Genomic DNA, 22,085 nt, shown 5'->3' with positions numbered 1-22,085 from the left:
CTAAAAACTTCCACATATGAGGTTCATCTGAAAAACAAAACTTCTGTGATTAAAGTACCTGTAAACATTTGACTTAAAAACATATGTTTACTTAGGCCCACAAACATCTTTGCTTTCTTTTAGCCTGTCTTCTGCCAGTAGATTGTTCTTTAAAAATACTTAACTCCTGATAACTGGATAATGGAGATTTGAAGTTGAGTTCTATAAATCTAGATGCATCTGTTAGTGTTAAAGTAGTTTCACACTCTGTAACTAATCTGCTGTAATGGCTTTTTAACAGCTTTATTGAGATAAATCCGCATACCGTACAATTCACACATTTGAAGCGTATGATGTTTTTTATCAAGTGCACAGGGTTGTACAACCACCACATCATAATTTTGGGACATTTTTGGCCTCAACTTTTCTGTCCCGCAAAAGCACGCTACCTGATAGCAGACACTCCCCGTTCTCTCCTCTGCCTGACCTCTGGCAGCCACCAAGCCAAACAGGTTTGCTACTCTGGACATTTCACATAAGTGAGATCCTACCGGATGCTTTTTTTGTCTGGTTTCTTTCATTGAGCGTAATCCTTCTAAGATTCAGCCATGTTAAAGCATTTATTAGTTCTTCACTTGCTCCGGTTGAGTAAATTATATTGTATGGAGAGTGCATCTTGTTTCCTAATCCACTGATAATCATTTGGGTTGTTTCCAATTTTTGGCCTTTATAAATAATGTTGCTGTGAATGTTGTATGTTGTGGCTACATCTCTACCATTGCAGGGTAATCCTAAATTTAACTTTTGAAGGGCCTGCCAAACTGTCTTCCAGAGTGGCCACACCATTTGACATTCCCACCAGCAGTGTATGAAGGTTCTTATTTCTCCACATCCTCACCAACATTTGTTTCCTGCATTTTTAAAAAAAGATTTTATTTATTTATTTGCTGGAGAGAGGAGACACAGTAAGAGAGGGAACACAAGCAGGGGGAGTGGGAGAGGGAGAAGCAGGCTCCCCACTGAGCAAGGAGCCCAATGTGGGACTCGATCTCTGGACCCTGGGATCATGACCCAAGCTGAAGGCAGATGCTGAACAACTGAGCCACCCAGGTGTCCCCCTGCATTTTTGATTCTAGACATCAAAGGGGGTGTGAAGTGGAATCTCATTGTGCTTTTGATTTGTGTTTTTCTAATGACTCATGATGCTGACCATCTTTTCATGTGCTTCTTGGTCATTATCTTCTTTGGAGAGATATCTAGTCAAATCCTTTGCCCATTTTAAAGTTGGGTTATTTCTCTTCTTGTTATTGAGTTGCAAGAGCTTTTTTATATATTGTAGCAACAAGTCCCTTGTCAGAGAGATGATTTACAAATATTCTTTCCCATTCCTTTTTTTTTTTTTTTTTTAACTTTCTTGATGGGATCATTTGTAAAACCTAATAATTTTTTTAAAAACTTTTCAGAATTCAGTCGGCGTCTTAAGGAGCGCATGCACCACAATATTCCTCACCGATTTAACGTAGGACTGAATATGCGAGCCACAAAGTGTGCTGTGTGTCTGGATACTGTGCACTTTGGGCGCCAGGCATCCAAATGTCTTGGTAAGAGCAGTGGCTGTGCATGCGCAGTGGGCACCTGCATGTCTCCACTCATGGGGGTGGGTTGTTGTTTTTCTTTTTCCTTTCTTCTTTAAAGATCTATTTATTTATGTTAGAGAGAGAGAGGGAACAGAGTGGGGAGGGGTAGAGGGAGAGTGAAAGAGGATCTCAAGCAGACTCTGCGCTGAGCGTGGAGTCTGACGCAGGGCTCAATCTCATGATCCCAAGATCCCAACCTGAGTCAAAACCAAGAGTTGGACATTCAACCCACTGTGCCACCCAGGTGCCCCTGTGTTTTTCCTTTTTAAATTTTTCATCCTGTAGTACATTCATTTTCAAGCTTTCAGTTTCAGTGGGAGGACACTGTTTTTCCCCCCTTAAGGGAATGAGCTTATCCGTGTTTCCAGCTCATGTCTCCACCGCCCTATGCAAAATGCCTTGGGCTTTGCTGGTTTCCAGCCCCCTGTTTTTGTCCAGGTTGCGCTCTCCCCACCTTTAGGTTGTGTGCTGGCTCTAGCTGGACTGTGTCAACAGGTCCCTTACATACTTTTGTGATGGCCTGGGGAGAAGCGGGAAACATTGTGTCAAGAATACTTGGCTCCCTCATTTCCTCTCTGGGCCTGGCTCCTGGGAACGCTTAGGGACTACCTGGCTGTTGGGGCCTGGCTGGGACTTGAGAGGGACGCATGGGCCGGGATCTGCCAGGGTGTGTTTTCAGGCTGTTCCCTGCTTTTCTCCAGAATGTCAGGTGATGTGCCATCCCAAGTGCTCCACGTGCTTGCCCGCCACCTGTGGCCTGCCAGCCGAGTATGCCACACACTTTACCGAGGCCTTCTGCCGTGACAAAATGAACTCCCCAGGTCTCCAGTCCAAGGAGCCCAGCAGCGGCTTGCACCTGGAAGGGTGGATGAAGGTGCCCAGGTACTGTGGCAGGGAGCCTCGGGCTGGGGCAGGTGCTGGGGAGGACGCCACCCCAACATAGTCCACTTGGGAATAAGGGTTATTTGGAGACAAAGGCACTTGACAAACCGTCGGTCTCAGAAGGACAGTCTGACCTCCCCTCTCTCTTTCTGAAAGTAGGAGATACGATCCTGTGTAAAAGCAGCCCTCCCTTTTCCAGGAGGAAAGGAATATTATCACCAGAGACAGGGATTCAAGCCTTGCAGAGAGAACTCTGCAAAGAACCCTTGTTAAAGTAGTTCCTTATCTCCCTTTTGCCTCCCGTAACATTTTAGCTGCTTTTTCATACTTACTAGTCTTTGTTCGAGCCAGAGTACAAACAGGTAGGCCTCTCCACTTTTGGGGTCTTCCTTGTCTGGGGGAGACTCCCAGGAACATATAAAATTAAAAAATGTATGCTTCTCTCCCCATTCATCTATCTGCCACCTGTGGAATTCCTGGGCCAGCCACAGAACCTACAAGGGTAGAAGGAAGCTTTGCCACCCCTGACACAACGGCCCTGGCCTCTCCCATTCCCGAGCTTTCCGCGGGAAGCCTCTTAACGAGGACTCCGCCTCGGTCTTCCCACCGCCACCTCCTCCTCCCCGCGACTGTGCTGTGGACTCCACACCTTTGTTCTTGTGCGTCCCTGTGTTCCCAGGAATAACAAGCGAGGACAGCAGGGCTGGGACAGGAAGTACATTGTCCTGGAGGGATCCAAAGTCCTCATTTATGACAATGAAGCCAGAGAAGGTAAATTAATAATTCAGGGGGATGTTTCGTTGCACGTGGTTGACCCAGGTCTCCCAGTCTCGGTGTGAAGGCTTTGTTTTTCGGACTGCGTTGCAAGCCTTCTACGGTTTTCCATTTTTGAAAATTAAAAAGCGAATGGCTTGGCTAAAGGTTATTGGTACGATACTCACGTCTATAGGTCTCCCCTCTGAAGAACCGCAGGGCGCTGCCCTGAAGATTCTACCTGCTAATACACCTTCAGAGAACTTCTGCCTCAGTCAACTAACCCATAAATCCGCATCGTCATCCGAAATTTGACTGTGCTACTCATCTGACACACTTTATTTTGTTTTTATCTTCCCTCTCCGCCTTCTCTGCACACCTTCCTCCTTCCTCCTTTGTTCTCGTGCGCCTCTCTTTCCACGCATACTGTCTCTCTCGCCCTGTCTCTCTCTCTCTCTTTCTCTCTGTGTTTCTCTCTCTGTTTCTTTCTTCTTCTTTTCTCCCCTTGTTCTTGTTCCTGTTCTTTTGGTTTTCTTTCTGCCCTTCCTCTTTGCACCAAGCTGGACAGAGGCCGGTGGAAGAATTTGAGCTGTGCCTTCCCGACGGGGATGTATCTATTCATGGCGCCGTTGGTGCTTCTGAGCTTGCAAATACAGCCAAAGCAGGTGAGGGGAAGCAGCAGAACCCGCCAGGGGGCGCGCTGGGTCTGTTCAAGCAGCAGGGGTAGAAGGGGCCACCCTCCTCGGCTCGCCGTCTTAGTGGGGACTGGGACTTGCGTGCTTGGCGGGGGATCTCTGACACCCCAGGGCCATCCCTCCCGCTGGGATTGAGGGAGAGCCACAGCCAACCCCTGTTCTGTCCGATCCCCTAGATGTTCCCTACGTACTGAAGATGGAGTCTCACCCACACACCACCTGCTGGCCCGGGAGGACGCTCTACTTGCTGGCTCCCAGCTTCCCCGACAAACAGCGCTGGGTCACCGCCTTAGAGTCTGTTGTCGCAGGTGGGAGAGTTTCTAGGGAAAAAGCAGAAGCCGATGCTGTGAGTATGAAGATGGGTGCAGGAGCTTGTCTTTGTAACGCGGGCTGAAGTGGGAACTGACCTGGGTGCTGGGAGCCCTGTTGCTGCCTCCCCAAAGGGTGATGGTCCGAGACTATCGTGACTGGGACGCTTTCGGAACCAAGACGGGCTCTGCGCTGGCTTGTCTGGCATCACACGCCCTCCCTCTGCAGCCCTTTAGAATGGGGGAGTCACGTCTTGGGGCGTGACGGATTTTGGTCATGGCAGCAGATGTACTCATAAGGCGATCCTCTCTCTTGTTTACTCTGATGAGTTTATTTGAAGACTTGAGTTGCAAGCACTTGGCCAGGAAGCAGCGCAGAGGTCTGCCGAAACCATGCCAACTCGGGGAGGGCTTTTCATAAACTTCTCCATAGCTTCCACGTGATCTGCTCTTCTGTAGGCAGGTTCGGGATCCTACTTCTCCCTAAGACGGCAGAGCCGTGGGTGTGCCTTGACTGGCATCACTCCTCCTGGAAAGTTCCAGGATACAACAGGGCTCCGTGCTCATTGGTGTTTTCTCCACCAAAGGCCAAACACTGGGCTCCTAGTAAACATGTTCAGTATTTGCAGCGCAGACTTCTTAACCATAAGCCTCTGGAGAGGAGCTCGGCTCTCTGGGTGGACCTGTTTTGATGACTTGTTCTGCGGTTATCTGTGTGAGCCTTTTATTGAAATGCATGTTAATATGTGTACACTAGGATTGCAACTGTATTCCCTCTGAGCTTCTGCCTGCGTGGGCTCAGGTAAAGATTCAGAGGCTTGCTGCTTCGTTGCTGATGCTGTGTTTTGTCCTTGGGCTGCTGCCTGGAGGGGAAGGAGCCTTCCACGTGGCTTATTAACCCTCTGCATGTAGCATCAGTGTCTCTCCTACCGCAGAAGATCTCTCAATGTCTACTTCACTCATTTATTTCCGCATCCAAGCTGAGGCGTAACTCTCATGCTAATTACCAGCTGCCCCGGAGATACCAGTAACTCAGATCAGAATATGGGGCAAGCCAAGAGCAAATGTGTGTTTCTGGCGTTTTCCAGATGAACCTTACTTTCTTCCTGGCACCAAACTTTTCTCCGTTCTTACTTTTGTCTCTCTGGATGATTTGGTCATGAACAGTTCAAATTTACTGTGTCCTTTTTTTTTTTCTTTTCTCTCTCTCTCTCTCTCTCTCTCTTTCTCTCTCTTTTTTTTGGTTCCAATATGAAAAGAAATTGCTCGGAAACTCTCTGTTGAAACTGGAAGGTGATGACCGTCTGGACATGAACTGCACGCTGCCCTTCAGCGACCAGGTAGCACTGTCCACTGGACCCAGGCTGTCACCCCCATGGTCACGAGAGAAAGGGCTCTTGCTCTTTCTGCTCCGCAGGGTGGCCGTGGGGACGTGGTTATGCTCAGGCCCCACCTGTGGACTTCTGTTCCTGCAGGTGGTGTTGGTGGGCACTGAGGAAGGGCTGTACGCTCTGAATGTCTTGAAAAACTCCCTCACCCACGTCCCAGGAATCGGAGCAGTCTTCCAAATTTATATCATCAAGGACCTGGAGAAGCTCCTCATGATAGCAGGTGGTTGGCCAAGGGCGTGGCACTTTCTTTTCATTGTCAAGGGAAACTATTTGAGAGCCAAGTGTCCTGCCTCTGAAACACAAAGTTAGGCCTTCCTGGTGGCAGATGGCAACCAAAGTGGCTCTTTCCTCGGGTCCTTGTCGGTGCCGGAGCTGATGGCGCTCTCGACTCAGATTCATTCCCATGGTGGCTGGTGCAGCTGTTATGCCAAGTGAAGAGCAGTTAGCCTCCAAAGTCTCATTAATGACAGACCCTTTGATGCCATCATCATGGTGACGTCAACACCACCGAGAACCGGGACTTCTGAGAGCTTGCCTGCTGTTAGCGTGTGTCCTCTTATTTCTCTGGAACCCCTTGGAGACCCTTGGGCTGTTCCCCACTCTTAACATTTTGCCATATTTTTACCCTCTTCCTCTACCAACACACATGCACACACACTAACTGTTGAACTGAGAGTCCCTTGCAACTGTGACCCCAAAGTCTTTAGCATATCAGCTAAGAATGAGAGCATTCTCTTTCACAACCATGGCAAAATCCTTTTTTCTCTTTATTGGTGGTCCCTTTTTTTTTTTTTAAAGGGAAAACAATAATTTGTTGGTTCAGTGTTCAAAAACATCCATGGCCAGGTCTTGTTTCAGATGTGACTGGATGGATCTGGGGGCTGAAAGAATGCGGTCAGGAACTGGCCTTGCTTGGTCTTTTTTGTTTTTGTTTTTTTTAAAGATTTTATTTATTTACTTTACAGACAGATCACAAGTAGGCAGAGAGAGAGAGAGAGGAGGAAGCAGGCTCCCCGCAGAGCTGGGAGCCCGATGCGGGGCTCGATCCCAGGACCCCAGGATCATGACCTGAGCCCAAGGCAGAGGCTTTAACCCTCTGAGCCACCCAGGCGCCCCTTTCTTGGTCTTTCATTCTCCCTCTCTTTGTCTCTCGTTCCTTTCCTTCTGATCGCTTGCCTCCCTCCCCGTTCTCTTTCCTCTCCATCCCCGCCTTCCTCCCTTCCTTCCTGACTTTACTCTGTAGAGTGGTTTAAGGCTCACAGCGAAATTGAGCAGAAAGTACAGAGAGTTCCCGGATGCCCCCTGCCCCCACTGTCCCCATCCCCACCAGAGGGGCGCACTGGACATAACCGATGAACCCGCAGTGACACATCGTCACCCTGGGTCCTTGATTTCCACTAGGGTTCACTCTTGGCTGTATTCTTTCCATGGGTTTAGACAAACATGTCGGGGCTCGGATCCACCACCAGCATATCGCACGGGATAGTGGCACATGGCACCGTTTTTGTGTTCAAGAACTTTAACCCTTGCTGTGATGCGGCTGTCTGGTAGGCTGCCCGGAGTCAGATTTTACCTGTGGCTCCAATAATGTCCTTTCCGGTATTTTTCCCCCCGAAGGTGTGATCCTGCCCCAGGTCATGCCTTGTATTTAATAGTGTCCCATTAGTCTCCTTTCATCTGGAATGGATTTTTGTCCTCCATGACATTGACATCCTGGAAAAACGTCCAAGCCTGTTGTTTTACAAAATGTCCTCTCCGTGTGCCTAACCCAGCCTCCTCTTCGCTGGTGGGGAGTAGGTTTAAAAGTCCGGCTCATGCCCTCTGATTTTACATTGGCAAATTTTTTTTTTCATCCCAGAATCCTGACCAAGAGGCCAGATGTTTTTCATTGTAGTTCTCAAACTTGGACCTGAACCATGTACACAGGATCTGTGGAAATCTGTCCATCTGCGTGGCTCCGCGTGGCTACTTGGGAGGAGAAGTAGAACTGCCTTCCCTGCCTCACACTGACCTCGAGGCTCTTCCTCCCCCCGCAGGAGAAGAACGGGCTCTGTGCCTTGTTGACGTGAAGAAAGTGAAGCAGTCCCTCGCACAGGCTCACCTTCCTGCCCAGCCCGACATCTCCCCCAACGTGTTCGAGGCCGTTAAGGGCTGCCACTTGTTTGCTGCTGGCAAGGTGAGCTCTCCTCCGGGCCTCCACAGGTGGAGTGTTCTCGAAATCGGCTCTGCCCTCCTTCCGACAGGGCTCATTGATTTGACCTTGGAAAACTCTATGTCCTCTCATTGGGTGAAATTTCTGTTGCTTTCTTTAGGCACATAAAACAATTTGTATAGCCATGAAATTTGCATAGGCTTTGAGTCTAAAGTCAGAGAAAAATGAGGATAAAATTAACAAAACTGAAAGGATGAACCCCAGTTCAAACTGTGTATGAGTGAGTGTACACGTGAGTGTGTGTGTGTGTGTGTGTTTATGATGGAGTCTTTTTTATTTTCATTTTTTTAAAAAGTAGATTCCACACCCAGAGTGGAGCCCAGCACAACTCATGGCTGCTGAGACCAAGACCTGAGCTGAGATCAAGAGTCAGATGCTCAATCAACTGAGCTACCCAGGCACCCCTAGTCTTTTTTTTTTTTTTAATCTAACCTAGAACCCCACATCCGAACTTGATGAAAAAATGTTTTATTACTAAAAATTTGCAAATTCTGATTTATGACATTTATATAATATAAAGTCAGTTCCTGGTAAGTCAAGTTAATTCTTTGGTAGCTAATAGCATATTGATTTTGGTACATATATTCATTTGCTTGCCTGCTTCTTTAAGGAAACTTTTTTTTTTAATTAAATTTATTTATTTTCAGAAAAACAGTATTCATTATTTTTTCACCCCACCCAGTGCTCCATGCAATCCGTGCCCTCTATAATACCCACCACCTGGTACCCCAACCTCCCACCCCCCCGCCACTTCAAATCCCTCAGATTGTTTTTCAGAGTCCATAGTCTCTTCATGATTCACCTCCCCTTCCAATTTCCCCCAACTCCCTTCTCCTCTCTAACACCCCTTGTCCTCCATGCTATTTGCTATGCTCCACAAATAAGTGAAACCATATGATAATTGACTCTCTCTGCTTGACTTATTTCACTCAGCATAATAAGTCACTTGACTTATTTCATTCCAGTCCCGTCCATGTTGCTACAAAAGTTGGGTATTCATCCTTTCTGATGGAGGCATAATACTCCATAGTGTATATACACCACATTTTCCTTATCCATTCGTCCGTTGAAGGGCATCTTGGTTCTTTCCATGGTTTGGCGACCGTGGCCATTGCTGCTATAAACATTGGGGTACAGATGGCCCTTCTTTTCACTACATCTGTATCTTTGGGGTAAATACTCAGGAGTGCAATTGCAGGGTCATAGGGAAGTTCTATTTTTAATTTCTTGAGGAATCTCCACACTGTTCTCCAAAGAGGCTGCACCAACCTGCATTCCCACCAACAGTAGAAGAGGGTTCCCCTTTCTCCACATCCCCTCCAACACATGTTGTTTCCTGTCTTGCTAATTTTGGCCATTCTAACTGGTGTAAGTTGATATCTCAATGTGGTTTTAATTTGAATCTCCCTGAGGGCTAGTGATGATGAACATTTTTTCATGTGTCTGATAGCCATTTGTATGTCTTCATTGGAGCAGTCTCTGTTCATATCTTCTGCCCATTTTTTTAATATGATTACCTGTTTTGTGTGTGTTGAGTTTGAGGAGTTCATTATAGATCCTGGATATCAACCTTTTGTCTGTACTGTCATTTGCAAATATCTTCTCCCATGCCGTGGGTTGCCTCTTTGTTCTTTTGACTGTTTCCTTTGCTGTAAGGAAACTTTTTTAAAGATTTTATTTATTTATTTGACAGAGAGAGAGATCACAAGTAGGCAGAGAACTAGGCAGAGAGAGAGAGGGGGGAAGCAGGCTCCCTGTTGAGCAGAGAGCCCGATGTGGGACTCGATCCCAGGACCCTGAGATCATGACCTGAGCCGAAGGCAGAGGCTTAACCCACTGAGCCACCCAGGCGCCCCAGGAAATTTTTTTATTAAAAAAAATTAAAAGCATTTGTGGGTGCATACACGTGAACATAGATAATTTTAATGAAACCTGAATAAAGCATTTGCAGATTCCCAGAGTCTGCTGGAGTTCTCGTGCTGAAAGCCACTGCCTTTCCCTTTTCAGAAGACTGCTCACTGGGTATTTAGGATTTAGTCACTCTTAGCCAGCTTTTACCTAGCGCCTCCCATGTACTTGACCGAGCCTTCAGAGGCGTTTGTGCTGAGTGAAGGAGGACCAACAGGGGAGGGGTGTGGTGGGCCACAAGAACCTCCTGAGGGGAGCTTGACCTTGGCTATGGCCTTGGCCACTGTTCTTGAGGACTTTTGGTTTCTGAAACCTTCTGGCTGTGGGGCTGATGGCATTCTTTATTAGTCACTTACACAACGGTTGGGATTAACTGTGGCAACAATAAAAAGAGGACAGAATATAAAGGAAGAAGGATGGCTGGCCTAGAAAGGCGTGGATTTGCAAAGGGTTCTTGGAGGAGCTGAATCTCGAGGGACTGAGGAAAGGACAATGCTGGACGGACCCAGGATTTCCAGATCGGGGCCCAGGAAGGAAAGATGTACTTTTTCAGTTTTAACAATTCTTTTTAAAGAGAACATTTCTTTCTTTCTTTTTTTTTGTCTCTCCTTTTTTCTGCTTCTTGTTCTTTGTGCGTTTTTTATCCCTAATATTACTTTTTCTGGATCTCTTATTTGTCTTAATTTCATCAGCTTTATAGTGATTTTACTAATCTTTATAAAGGAGCAGCTTTGGGCTGTACTGATTCTTACTTTGCTATTATCTTACTTATCATTAATTTTTGCTTTTTCCTTAATCTTCGTTTTTCCTTCCTTGAGTTTTCTCTGGCTTTTTTCCATTCTCTTTCTAATCTCTTGTTTAGCTAATTAATTTTCAGGTCTTTTTTCCTAAGGTAAGCACTTTAAGGCCATACATTTTCCCTCTTACTACAATCTTACTGTAAATTTTTATCGTTACACATAGTTTAAAATTTTTCTGTGAATGATGAGTTACCTAGAAATGGGCATTTTACAGTGTTGGAACTACTAAAAAAATAGGTACATTATAAAATTATAACATCTAATAATATAAACATCCACAAACTTACTACCCACACCAAGAGCTGGAATATTACTAACACTTCCCATTTTCCTGTGTATTCCTTGCCTCTCCCATCCCATTTCATTCCACCTTGACCTTGAAAACTGTATGTCCTCTCACTGGGTGAAATTTCTGTTGCTTCCTTTAGGCACACAAAACACACACACAAAACTCCCCACCCCCAACTGCTGACCTTCATGTTGGCACTGATTGGAGAAGCTTCTTTTTGCCCTTAGTAAAATGACAGAGACGTGGTACTGGGAGGTAAAGTAAGAGTGATTTAGCCATTCTAGAAAAAGAGAACTCTACGTATACAGATCTTAGCTAAGAACTTTTCTCTTTGAACCATAATCCTTAAATTCTTGAGGTAATTTCTACTGCCTTCCTCCTCCCTCAGGGTAAGATTGTCGGAAGGCTCTGTCTCTAGCAGAAGGCACAGGAACACCAAATGTGTGTGGTGTCAGGTGATTTCCAGAGGCCTTTGCCAGGTCTTTGTTAAATCTCTGGTTCTTACTAGCGGCAGTTCTGACCCCTAGGGGATATTGGGCAGAGTCTGGAGACATCTGTGGTTGTCACACCTGGTGGTTGTACCACTGACATCCAGAGGGGAGAGCCTAGGGTTGCTGCTAAACATCCTACAACGCACAGAGCAGCCTCTGGCCACAGAGAATTACCTGGTCTCGTGTCAGTAGTACTAAGGGGGAGGGGCTCTGCTCTAAACTGGCATTAGGTTCCTAGTTCTGCTGTGGAGTCAGCAGTCACACCAGTGACCCTCTTTTTTCTCTGTTTCCCTGATTGCTTTCCAGATTGAGAACGGGCTCTGCATCTGTGCAGCCATGCCCAGCAAAGTTGTCATTCTCCGCTACAACGAAAACCTCAGCAAGTACTGCATTCGCAAAGTAAGTCCCAGGCACCTGGCCTGCTGGGCCCTGGCCTGGGCTGGAAAGTGTGCTGTCTCTGGGAACAGTGTGTGCCTGGTCCCTTCAGTCTGGGTGACCTCCAGAGAGAGAGACAAACAAGCCGACACACCCTTCCTTCCTGGAGGAAGCTCCAGAGCCCTGAGGAGCTGCAGTTTTTCTCCTCTCCTTTTCTTTCTCCTGTCTGTGAGCTGCCTCTCCAGCCAGCCCAGTGGATCCGGCCCTTTGTTAAGAGAGAAAGGAAGCAGGCTGGTGGAAGAGACACTTTTAAATTAGCACGAAAAAGGAAGGCGATCTCTCCGAGAAGCTAGCAGTCCCTGGCGACACTTATCAGAATCTTTGTCAGATCCTAGACATTTCTATTAATAACTTTTGGAAAAGCCAGTGCTTGCTGTGTTCCTAGATGTAATTAGAGAGCTGATTCTCCTTGGAGCAGAGCAGTGGTGGGGGGGACTACAGTGTGGACAAGTTGCACATTAGGTTATTGGCCTCGTTTCCAGAGGCCGGCCGTTGTCCCTAGACTAAGAAAGCGCCACCTGTTGTAAGCGTAATTTACTTCCGGTGCCTTCCTGATTAGTCTCAAGTGAAATGAGGGATGATTATATAAGGGTCATTATGTGTTAGGGCAACAGTTTCATCCTGGGTGGGCAGTTTGTTTGTTTTATTTTACTGAGCACCTCCTGGTACCAGAGACCAAGCTGGCTGTTTTCCAAACACTTCACAACAGTTCTGAAATGCAGGCGTGGTAATCGCCAATTTTCAGGTAAGACCATCGAGGCCGGCTGAGGTCCTGTTGGGAAGTTGAGACCAAAATTGAGGTTTGATTTTTCCCTTTCACTGTATCATGCTGCCTAAAAGTTTCGTCATATTTACCAGGTCCTCAGTAAATAGCAGTAGTGGTAGTGTGGGTTAGATTTTGAACTGTTAGCTTTAGGAAAAGTCTCAGAAGTCATTGCTTTTTATAATTCTTTTGAATAAGCATGCTTAGGTTTTTGAAAATACTAGGATGGGCCTGAAAACAAGGGGAATTAGAAAGCTGATCACTAATAGAGATGACAACAATGGTGATGAGAATAGTTATACAGGTAATATAGGTTCATGGTAAAATGTAGCTCACAAAAAGAAGGAAGCTAAAACAACTCTCTCTAACCAGCCCTGTGTTTTCCAGTCTTTTTCCTCAGATAAGAATTTATTTTCTTAAAGATCTGGTGTTGAATGCAAACTTTTCATTGAAATGGTATCTGTGACTCTTTTTGGCTGCCATTTGATATTTTCTTAATCTGGAGTTGCAGTGAACCCAGAGGTAGCAAAGGGATTATTAGTCTTCATAGGGGACATGAAAGGATTGAAGTGTTTGCGCTTTGCGTGGCCGAGAACACGAACAAGTCCAGAGGTGACCGTCTCCAAGGCTCGGGGAAGTGGAAGAGCAATGGACCTGGGGCTGTCGTGTGTTAACTCACATCCTTTTCTTCTACCCTCTGTCTTAGGAGATAGAGACCTCAGAGCCCTGCAGCTGCATCCACTTCACCAATTACAGTATCCTCATTGGAACCAATAAATTCTACGAAATTGACATGAAGCAGTACACGCTTGAGGGTAGGGCCCAAGTCGTCCCCGCCCCGCCCCCACCACCAGCCCACACTCTGCGCTGGCCACCAACTTCTCCCTAATGCCCCACTTCTCACCTACCTTTACAGAATTCCTGGATAAGAATGACCATTCCTTGGCGCCTGCTGTGTTTGCCTCCTCTTCCAACAGTTTCCCTGTCTCGATCATGCAGGTGAACGGCGCAGGGCAGCGGGAGGAGTACCTGCTCTGCTTCCACGGTGAGTCTGTGCTCCCTGCCGGCCGCTGCCCTGAGGGCGTGCGGGTGCCAGGACTTCCCGACCCCCATCAGGGCTCTCACCTAGCCCGGCTCCACGGTATTCTTTCCTGAGAACAGCTGCTTCTTTCTTTCTCCGCCCCTTGCTTTCTCTCCCTTTCCTTTCCTTCTTTCTTGTGGGCTTTGTTTTTTTTTTTTTTTTTTTGGAAGTTTTTCTTCATTCTTTTTTATTCCTTCTTCCTTCCCCCCATCCCCCGTCCCCACAGGCAATCTCTGGGTCCTCCTGTCTCTTCCTCCCTGTGTCTCGGTCTCTGTTTCTTTCCTTTCCCTTCTTTCATGTCTCCTGTTTCTTCTTCCTTCCTTTGCTCTTTTTTTCCTATCTCTTCCACTTTTCTTTAACACATTTCTGAGAGATGTGGCTCAGCAAAGGTCCTCAGGTTTTAATGATCCAGTTAAATTTGGCTGGTGGTCCCCTGGGCTCAATCCCTTATTCTTCTGGCAAAGTGTACGGTGTCATTGATACTGCTGCCTCTGACTGGGCTGATGCCCCTGGGATGCAACTCCTTGCAGAATTTGGGGTGTTCGTGGATTCTTACGGAAGACGTAGCCGCACAGACGATCTCAAGTGGAGTCGCTTACCTCTGGCCTTCGGTAAGTGAAGCAAGGTATGGAGGGCTCTATTCTGCCAGCAGCTGACATCCTAGGAAAGAACCGCAGGTAGAATCCTTTTTGGCTCACACACTATGCCTATGGTTTATGTTAGACACCAAGTGCCACAGGTTGTAGTCCCAGGGTTCAGGGCAAAGATGCTGATGCTTGATGAAAAACTGCATAAGCCAAATCCACCAGCCTTGTGAAAGATTTGTCAGGTTCTCAGGAAGAAGGGAGAGCGTTCCCTGTGAATTTATTTAAATCATTTCAAGATTTAAATAAAAGAGTATCCCGTGGGATAGCTGAACACATGTCAATTTCATCAGTTATCAGGCAGAGCAAGTAGGTCATGCTCCTTCTTTCCCTAAGTGTAAACACTGCTGTGATGAACATCTTGCACTGATCTTTGCACACTTGTCAAGTAGAATCTGCTGCTCATAAGCCCTGAAAGTGGAGCTGCTGGGTCACGCAAAAACATCCATGTACATAAACACACGTATGTACAAATATGTTCACACATATTGGTGTAAATGCTCTGAAACATTGTTATGGTAAAAATACCCATCAAGGCTATTTGGTTTCTCTCTTGCTGCCTAACAAGTTCCAGAACTTGTTATGGCCAAGACTACAATAACTTATTATTGCCCAAGATGCTGAGGCTTGATTGGGCCATTCTGCTTCACGTGGTACCAGTGGGGGCACTGGGATAACTAGAAAGTCCAAAATGGTCTCACAAAATGGTGGCCAATTGGTATGAACTCAGCTGGGGCTGGGGCCTGGGGGCTGGAGGCCTCGGTTGCTCTCCACATGGGCATCTTCCAGGAGTGCAAAAGCGGAAGCTGGCAGGGCTTGTTGCTTCCCTATAACCTACTGGTTAAAGCAGCCACGGGGTCAGCCGAGATTCAAAGCAAGGAGGCTCCGCCAGGCCTGAGTACCAGGAGGCATGACTCATAGTCCAAAACCAAAGTCTAGTTTACCACAAGGGAGAATAGTGATAATCTCCTTTTCCTTTTAAGACAGAAAAGCCTCCTATCAGATCCTAGAGCTTCATTGATACTGTGATATAAACATATAGTGTTAAGATGAGAGATATTTAATTATCTTTGAACTCAGTCTTTAATTCTGCACATTTTCAAAAAAGAAAATTAAACAGTTTACAAAGGTATACAATGTAAAATCTCACCCATATAACCTGTCTCCCCACTTCTCCGTCCCCACTCACCCAAGCAGGGGGAAAACTTTTATTATTTATCCCTCCAGTGCTTTGTGAAAATAGAGATGCATAAGAAAATATATTCTTATCCTCCCCCCCACACACTTTTTTTTTTTTTTTAATCCATGTGGTGCCACACTTTACACATTATTTATTCTGAATTTTGCTTCACACACTAAGTAAAACACACCTCAGGGTTTTTTAGTATATCAGTACACAGAGAGCTTCATGCAGTTTTTACAGCTGTGCAGAATCCCTCAGATGTACCATAATTTATTTAACTGACCCCCAAAACATACCCTGGATTTGGTTCCCATCTTCTGCTCTGACAACATGGCAGTAAACTTGGACACACCTCGTTATGTTGGCACACGGGTGTATGCGTAGGCTAAATTATTTTAGGTGCGATTGCTGGGTCGAAGGTGGCATTGCAGCCTGGTTTTGATTTCCTCTTTTAAACCTTCCTTGTTCCATGCTCTTCTTCTGGGGTAACCTTGCAGCCTACAGAGAACCCTATCTGTTTGTGACCCACTTCAACTCACTTGAAGTCATTGAGATCCAGGCACGCTCCTCTCTGGGGTAAGCATTGCCCTTTCAGGCTTCAGAAAGCTCAGCTGTTGGGGTTGGGGGTCAGGGCCCAGTGTCTGTTTCTTCCCATGCTACCCAGCAACAGAGGTAACCTGAATGTAACCACTTATCTGGAACTCCTTAGGACTCCTGCCCGAGCGTATTTGGAAATCCCAAACCCACGCTACTTGGGCCCTGCAATTTCCTCAGGAGCGATTTACCTGGCCTCGTCATACCAGGATAAATTAAGGGTCATTTGCTGCAAAGGAAACCTCGTGAAGGAGTCCGGCACTGACCACCACCGGGGCCCGTCCACCTCCCGCAGGTACCATCCTTCTCTTCGTTACAGGAGGCAGAGTGCTGTTGTGTAAAGTAGAAGGAAATTGTGCTAAGCTGGTCAAAGGTCTTCAAGCTCAAGTCACTCCTTTCTTTGAGCTATATAGCATGACACTGACTCAGTCCTTCTTGAGAATCAGGAGAAATCTTAAATGCCCTCTTAGAGAAGGTGGGCACAAATGTCTGGTCTTTCTCTTTTGGGTATTTTTGGTGGCACTAGAATGGAGCACTATAGTGTGTGTGTGTGTGTTTGGGTATTTTTGGTGGCACTAGAATGGAGCACTATAGTGTGTGTGTGTGTGTGTGTGGGCGTTGGGCAACCTTTAATGCTCAAAGTCAGCCAGAGTTGAGACACTGAGGCCTTCTCAGATTTTTCCTGAGGGCTTTGCCTGTGTGTGTGTGGCTTTCTAGATTCCTACAAATATATGGGACCATTTCAAAACGCCATATCAACATGTTATTCCCAGATCGCCTTTTGAGTGTTTTAGCCAGCCTCTTCCCCAGATGGTATCACACTGTCTTAAGTATTTGCCAGGTTAAATACTTGCTGCTGATTGTTTCTGATGAACATTTGGGGATAGGGCTTTTCTTATGAGGAAACCCTGCGTCAGGTCAGACGGGAACTGTTTGCTGGGGCCGCGGCTTTGTGGGGAGCATCAGTCCTGATGCTAACTGTGGCCACTGTGGTTACGGGGCTGATGGTTTCAAAACTGCCGCAGCTCTGGAGAGAAAATGTTGAGGTCACGTTAACATGTCACAAAGCTTGTTGTCCTTACGGAGGTTCAGCTATTTTTTACATAAATGCTCTTGCTGTTTGAGTCATTGCCAGTCTTTGGTTAATTTCCGGAGTTCTGGAAAAGTTGCTTTAGACACTCGTTGCCAGTGTTCTGGTTGCTTTTATGGAGGAATTGGGTTTTCGGCAGTCCTTACTCTACCATTCTGGAAGCGTTCTTCCCCTTTGTAATATAGCTGATAGCACCCTGCATATATTCTTCCGGACCTTCATGTATCTTGGAGATTGTTCCAGGTTGGTATCAGAAGGATTTCTTCATTGTTGTTGTTTTTTTTTTAATGACTGTGTAGCATTTATGCCTTCATGTGACCTTTATTTAATTGCTCCTTTATCAGTGCATGTTTAGGTGGTTCACAGACAGTAGCTGTAATAAATTAAATGACTTTGTGCTTATGTCGTTTGGCATGCTTATGAATCTATCTGTACGATAAATTCCTGGAAAAAAAAATTGATGGGCGACATCAAATGTCCATTTGTAATTTTGATTGATGTTGCTGAGTGTTCCTCCCTAAAGTATATTCATTTGTAATCCTACCAGCTGTGCGTGGGAAGTGGGACTGACCTTGTCTTGACACAGAGGTCTATGAGCCAGATCCAGGTTGATGGACAGGTTTGAGATGTGTAACTCTAAGTTCTTGGTGTACAGAGAAGTTCTGAGATGATCTAACCCAGGGGAACATTTAATTGACCTAGGATTTAAATTTTCTGGACTGCTATGTCTACCCTGTAAAGAGTTCTGTGGATCCCTACCATGTGCTGGACACAGTGTCTGGGGATGGGGATCCACTGATGATTTTATTCTTTTTTTTTTTTAAAGATTATTTATTTATTTGTCAGAGAGAGAGAGAGAGAGAGAGAGAGAGAGAGAGCGAGAGCGAGCACAGGCAGACAGAGTGGAAGGCAGAGTCAGAGGGAGAAGCAGGCTCCCTGCAGAGCAAGGAACCCGATGTGGGACTCGATCCCAGGACGCTGGGATCATGACCTGAGCCGAAGGCAGCTGCTTAACCAACTGAGCCACCCAGGCGTCCCTGATGATTTTATTCTTAAGGGACTCTCAATATGATGGAGGAACTAGCTCTAATATTTAGAAGGTGCTTAGGTCTTGGAAAAGAACATCATAAATCTAATATTTTGAGACTGTGTCCTAATGAATAGTTTTTCTTCTGTTGAAATACAAGAGTGAGGGGCACCTGGGTGGCTCAGTAGGTTAAAGCCTCTGCCTTCAGCTCAGGTCATGATCTCAGAGTGCTGGGATCGAGCCCCGCATTGAGCTCTCTGCTCAGCATGCTCCCTTCCTCTCTCTCTGCCTGCCTCTCTGCCTACTTGTGATCTCTGTCTCTCTGTCAAATAGATAAAATCTTAAAAAAAAAAAAAAAAAAAACAACCAAAAAGGAGAAATACAGAAGTTAGTCTAAATATGTGGTCAGTGTAATTTTTAATCCCAGGGACTTCCTAGAAAGCCAGAAGTAGAAATAACCAGCAGTTCCTAACTCTTGGCTTGACCCTGCCTCAGAAGTAAATGCTCAAAGGACTATAGTTCTCTCCTGCAAATGTCCAGATTTTCTTTAAGTAATTTCCAAATCATGTCAAGAACAAATCAAAGTACTGTAATTTGATTTTTTTTCCTCTACTGCCTTACTAATATGAGGGCAGGCACTTTTCTTTTGAGACTAAATAGTTTCTCTGTAAGAAGTTGCTTATTCTGTGGTTGAAAGGGGTTCTCCAGTGCCTGTGAATGAGAAGCAGAGACAGTACTGTTGTTTTCCTGCTGTGGCCAGACACATCCGGAAAATAAGCAGTTAGTCCTTGCTTATCTCTTGGCCTATAAAATGGTCTTCTTATTGTAGATTGCTTTGGCAGGTCAGGATGCAGAGGCCTGGCCTGGCTGAGTGTGAGTCACTGCAAGACCTCACTGACCTGGTCTGTTTAGCAGGAAATGTAACTCTTTTCAAAAACAAAATAAAACAAACAAAAACCCCATAAAACTGGCACGGGAGATCATTGGTCATTAATGCATACAGAGATGGAAGATTGCCCATTTGGCCTAGGATGATGGGTATTTTCTTTCATTCCATTAATCTAAGCTGACATTCCAAATGGTCTTCCTAGAGACATCCTTCTTCCCCTGGACACTGAGTACCTTCTCACTTGCTTTATGATGGGCCTCTGTGGACACACATTATAATTTCCCTTCCATTACAAATAGGCTTAATGTAATTCTCCTCTTGAAATTTATTTATTTTTGTCTCCCACATCTTAAAGCGACATGACTAGAGAGGAATATTAGCCTTATTTCAAATCTCAGTTACCTTAAATTTTTCCACTGGACATGTAGCATGCACGGGGGTGGGGGGGCGCTTCTGGCTTTCTGGATATGTTGTCTGGAATCTTCATAGTTAGAATTGCACAGGGAAACCAGAGAGTCACATGAAAATCTTCACAATGAACTGATCACTTATCAAATTATCTCTACTCACCTTTCTGTTTCACTATTGTGCAGGAATAGGCAAACTTTTTCTGTAAAGGTACAGATAGTACAGGGCGCCTGGGTAGCTCAGTGGGTTAAAGCCTCTGCCTTCGGCTCAGGTCATGATCCCAGGGTCCTGGGATCCAGCTCTTTGCTCAGCAGGGAGCCTGCTTCCTCATCCCTCTCTCTCTACCTGCCTCTCTGCCTACTTGTGATCTGTCAAATAAATAAATAATAATAAAAAATCTTAAAAAAAAATAAGGTAGTAAATATTTTTGGCTTTGTGGGCCATATGGCCTCTCTTAATTATTCAGGTATTATTCTGTGAAAGCTATAGACGGTGCATAACCAGATGGGCATGGCTATGTTCCAATAAAACTTTATTTATAAAAACGGGTCATCTGTCTGGATTTGGCCCTCAAGCTTGCTCTACAGAGTCTCTCCTCCCCCAGTAGGTGTCATTGCTTTTCTTGTTTCTAATTATGGGCATTGACAAAACTGATTCTGGCAGTTAGGTCAAAAACTGAAGGAAACAACAACAAGAAGTTTGGCGCCTTTCAAAGAGAAGGATTTAAATATCAAGGATTAAGATAGGCCTCTGGGAAAATCAGTAACACTCTCAAACAGTTTTGAAGAAATGACTTTGACTCTACTGCAAAAGTCTAACATTGATGGAAAGTATGTCATTGAGCCTATTAGCATACTGTTTTGTTGCAAAAATTAGAGCAAGATAAATCAGTATGTGATTCATGCTTGGCTCACTCTTAGAATCGGCATGAAATTCCAATTGTAATTTAGATTTTAAAAATAACAAGGATACATTTACTTTCCTGATTTCTGCTTTATTTTCTGTGATAAAGCCCCAATCAATCAAAATATGTTTTCCAAATAATATTCTCTATAAAATGTACCCATTTTAAGTAGCCCTTTTCCTAGCCCTGATTGTGCGGAGGTGATGAGGATTGAGTACTTTTTCTGCTCATTAGAGTGGGAAGGAATTGACTCAGTTCTGTTCTGGATCTTGCTTCTTCAGAGAGAATGGTTAGGGCTGTATTTGCTGAAATCTTTGTTTGAAATACCCAAGCTGGAGCTGGGTGGAGGCTGGATGGGCCATACAGAAAGGCGCAGTGTTTTCAGTTGTTTGGTTATTACTATCAACCTTTGGGGCCAGGGACACGTTTTGTGCCAACTGTACCATTTTTATTTGTCCTGCTCAGGTTTCTGATTCTGTCCGGTCTGATCCCCACACCTTTCACCTCAGCACTGGGTGCCAAGGAGGCTTGGAAAGCCACCTGGAAAGAGAGGTGACCGAGCACTAGGCCGAGGAGGGGGACAGATAGGGCTGCTGGCAGTGATGAGTGCAGGCTTTCTCAAAATTGCTCCCTTGTATCAAGGGTCTCGTAGTAGCCTCAGCCCGTAAGAGAAGACTCCCTTCTGTGCCTTCGAGGGTCTGCAAAATACTAGGTCGGTAGGATTACAAGGTGGGGATTAGGATGTCAAACTGACCTGTGTCAGCTTCTTAGTGCAGGCCACCCCCCAGTCTGTCTCACGTTCTTATCTGAACGGTGAGGGTCATGCTTGTTCCTAGTTTGTGGAGCTGTTACGAGATGATTTAAAGATTCAGAACACATTAGGAGCTTAGCACACAGTAGGTACTCAGTAAAAACCTGCACTGAGACCAGGAAGTTGGTTTTCTTTTGTCGTCATCTTTCTCTTCCTGTCCTCACCACCAGAAGAAAACAAAAAGCCCCAAGAACTCCAGGTGGGATCTTTTCTACTAAAGATTAGGGCCTGGGGGCTGCTCAGAGGAGAAAGATGCTTCTTTGGGGTTATGACTTCTCAGCTCCACACCTCCCTTCCCTGTTGCCCACAGCCCCAACAAGCGAGGCCCACCAACATACAACGAGCACATCACCAAGCGTGTGGCCTCTAGCCCGGCACCCCCACCGGAAGGCCCCAGCCACCCGCGAGAGCCAAGCACACCCCACCGCTACCGAGAGGGGCGGACAGAGCTGCGCAGGGACAAGTCTCCGGGCCGCCCCCTGGAGCGGGAGAAGTCGCCAGGCCGGATGCTCAGCACGAGGAGGGAACGCTCCCCTGGGAGGCTGTTTGAAGACAGCAGCCGGGGCCGGCTGCCTGTGGGAGCTGTGAGGACCCCACTGTCCCAGGTCAATAAGGTGAGGTACCATCCTGAGGCCAGGGGAGTGACCCAGGGAGCTGAGGGCCCTTTAGGACCACTGTTGGGAAAAAAGGGGGCGGGGGGAGGGACACTCATAATTCAGATTTTTCAGGACATACAGCAAGTTCAGGAAGTAAACCTATTTCGGAAGAGGCCTTTCTAAGCAAATGCATGATGTTACATGTGTACCTCAAAATGGAACAGCTACCTGATGGTAGATCATTCCCTTCCCCAGAGGCAACCAGTGTTAGCAGTTTCTAGAGATATTCTATGCATATAAGCAAATATGTATATA

The 22,085-nt window shown here is 46.0% G+C and overlaps 1 protein-coding gene across 7 annotated transcripts in view; it reads left to right on the top strand.

The window, feature by feature from the left end:
- CIT (citron rho-interacting serine/threonine kinase) overlaps positions 1–22,085 on the top strand; it is a 166,940-nt gene that overhangs the window by 141,690 nt on the left and 3,165 nt on the right. For all 7 annotated transcript variants that reach the window (XM_059408549.1, XM_059408554.1, XM_059408553.1 and 4 more), the window contains 15 exons: positions 1,443–1,580; positions 2,318–2,498; positions 3,178–3,269; positions 3,812–3,916; positions 4,123–4,292; positions 5,514–5,594; positions 5,730–5,865; positions 7,682–7,821; positions 11,652–11,744; positions 13,250–13,358; positions 13,460–13,588; positions 14,155–14,235; positions 15,949–16,027; positions 16,161–16,340; positions 21,485–21,788. In XM_059408549.1, the coding sequence (XP_059264532.1) occupies positions 1,443–1,580; positions 2,318–2,498; positions 3,178–3,269; positions 3,812–3,916; positions 4,123–4,292; positions 5,514–5,594; positions 5,730–5,865; positions 7,682–7,821; positions 11,652–11,744; positions 13,250–13,358; positions 13,460–13,588; positions 14,155–14,235; positions 15,949–16,027; positions 16,161–16,340; positions 21,485–21,788 (2,018 nt within the window). The remainder of the gene's footprint in view (positions 1–1,442; positions 1,581–2,317; positions 2,499–3,177; positions 3,270–3,811; positions 3,917–4,122; positions 4,293–5,513; positions 5,595–5,729; positions 5,866–7,681; positions 7,822–11,651; positions 11,745–13,249; positions 13,359–13,459; positions 13,589–14,154; positions 14,236–15,948; positions 16,028–16,160; positions 16,341–21,484; positions 21,789–22,085) is intronic.

Source organism: Mustela nigripes, chromosome 8, assembly GCF_022355385.1.
Source record: "Mustela nigripes isolate SB6536 chromosome 8, MUSNIG.SB6536, whole genome shotgun sequence".
Lineage (NCBI taxonomy): Eukaryota > Metazoa > Chordata > Mammalia > Carnivora > Mustelidae > Mustela > Mustela nigripes.
This window is presented reverse-complemented; position numbering and strand designations above follow the sequence as displayed.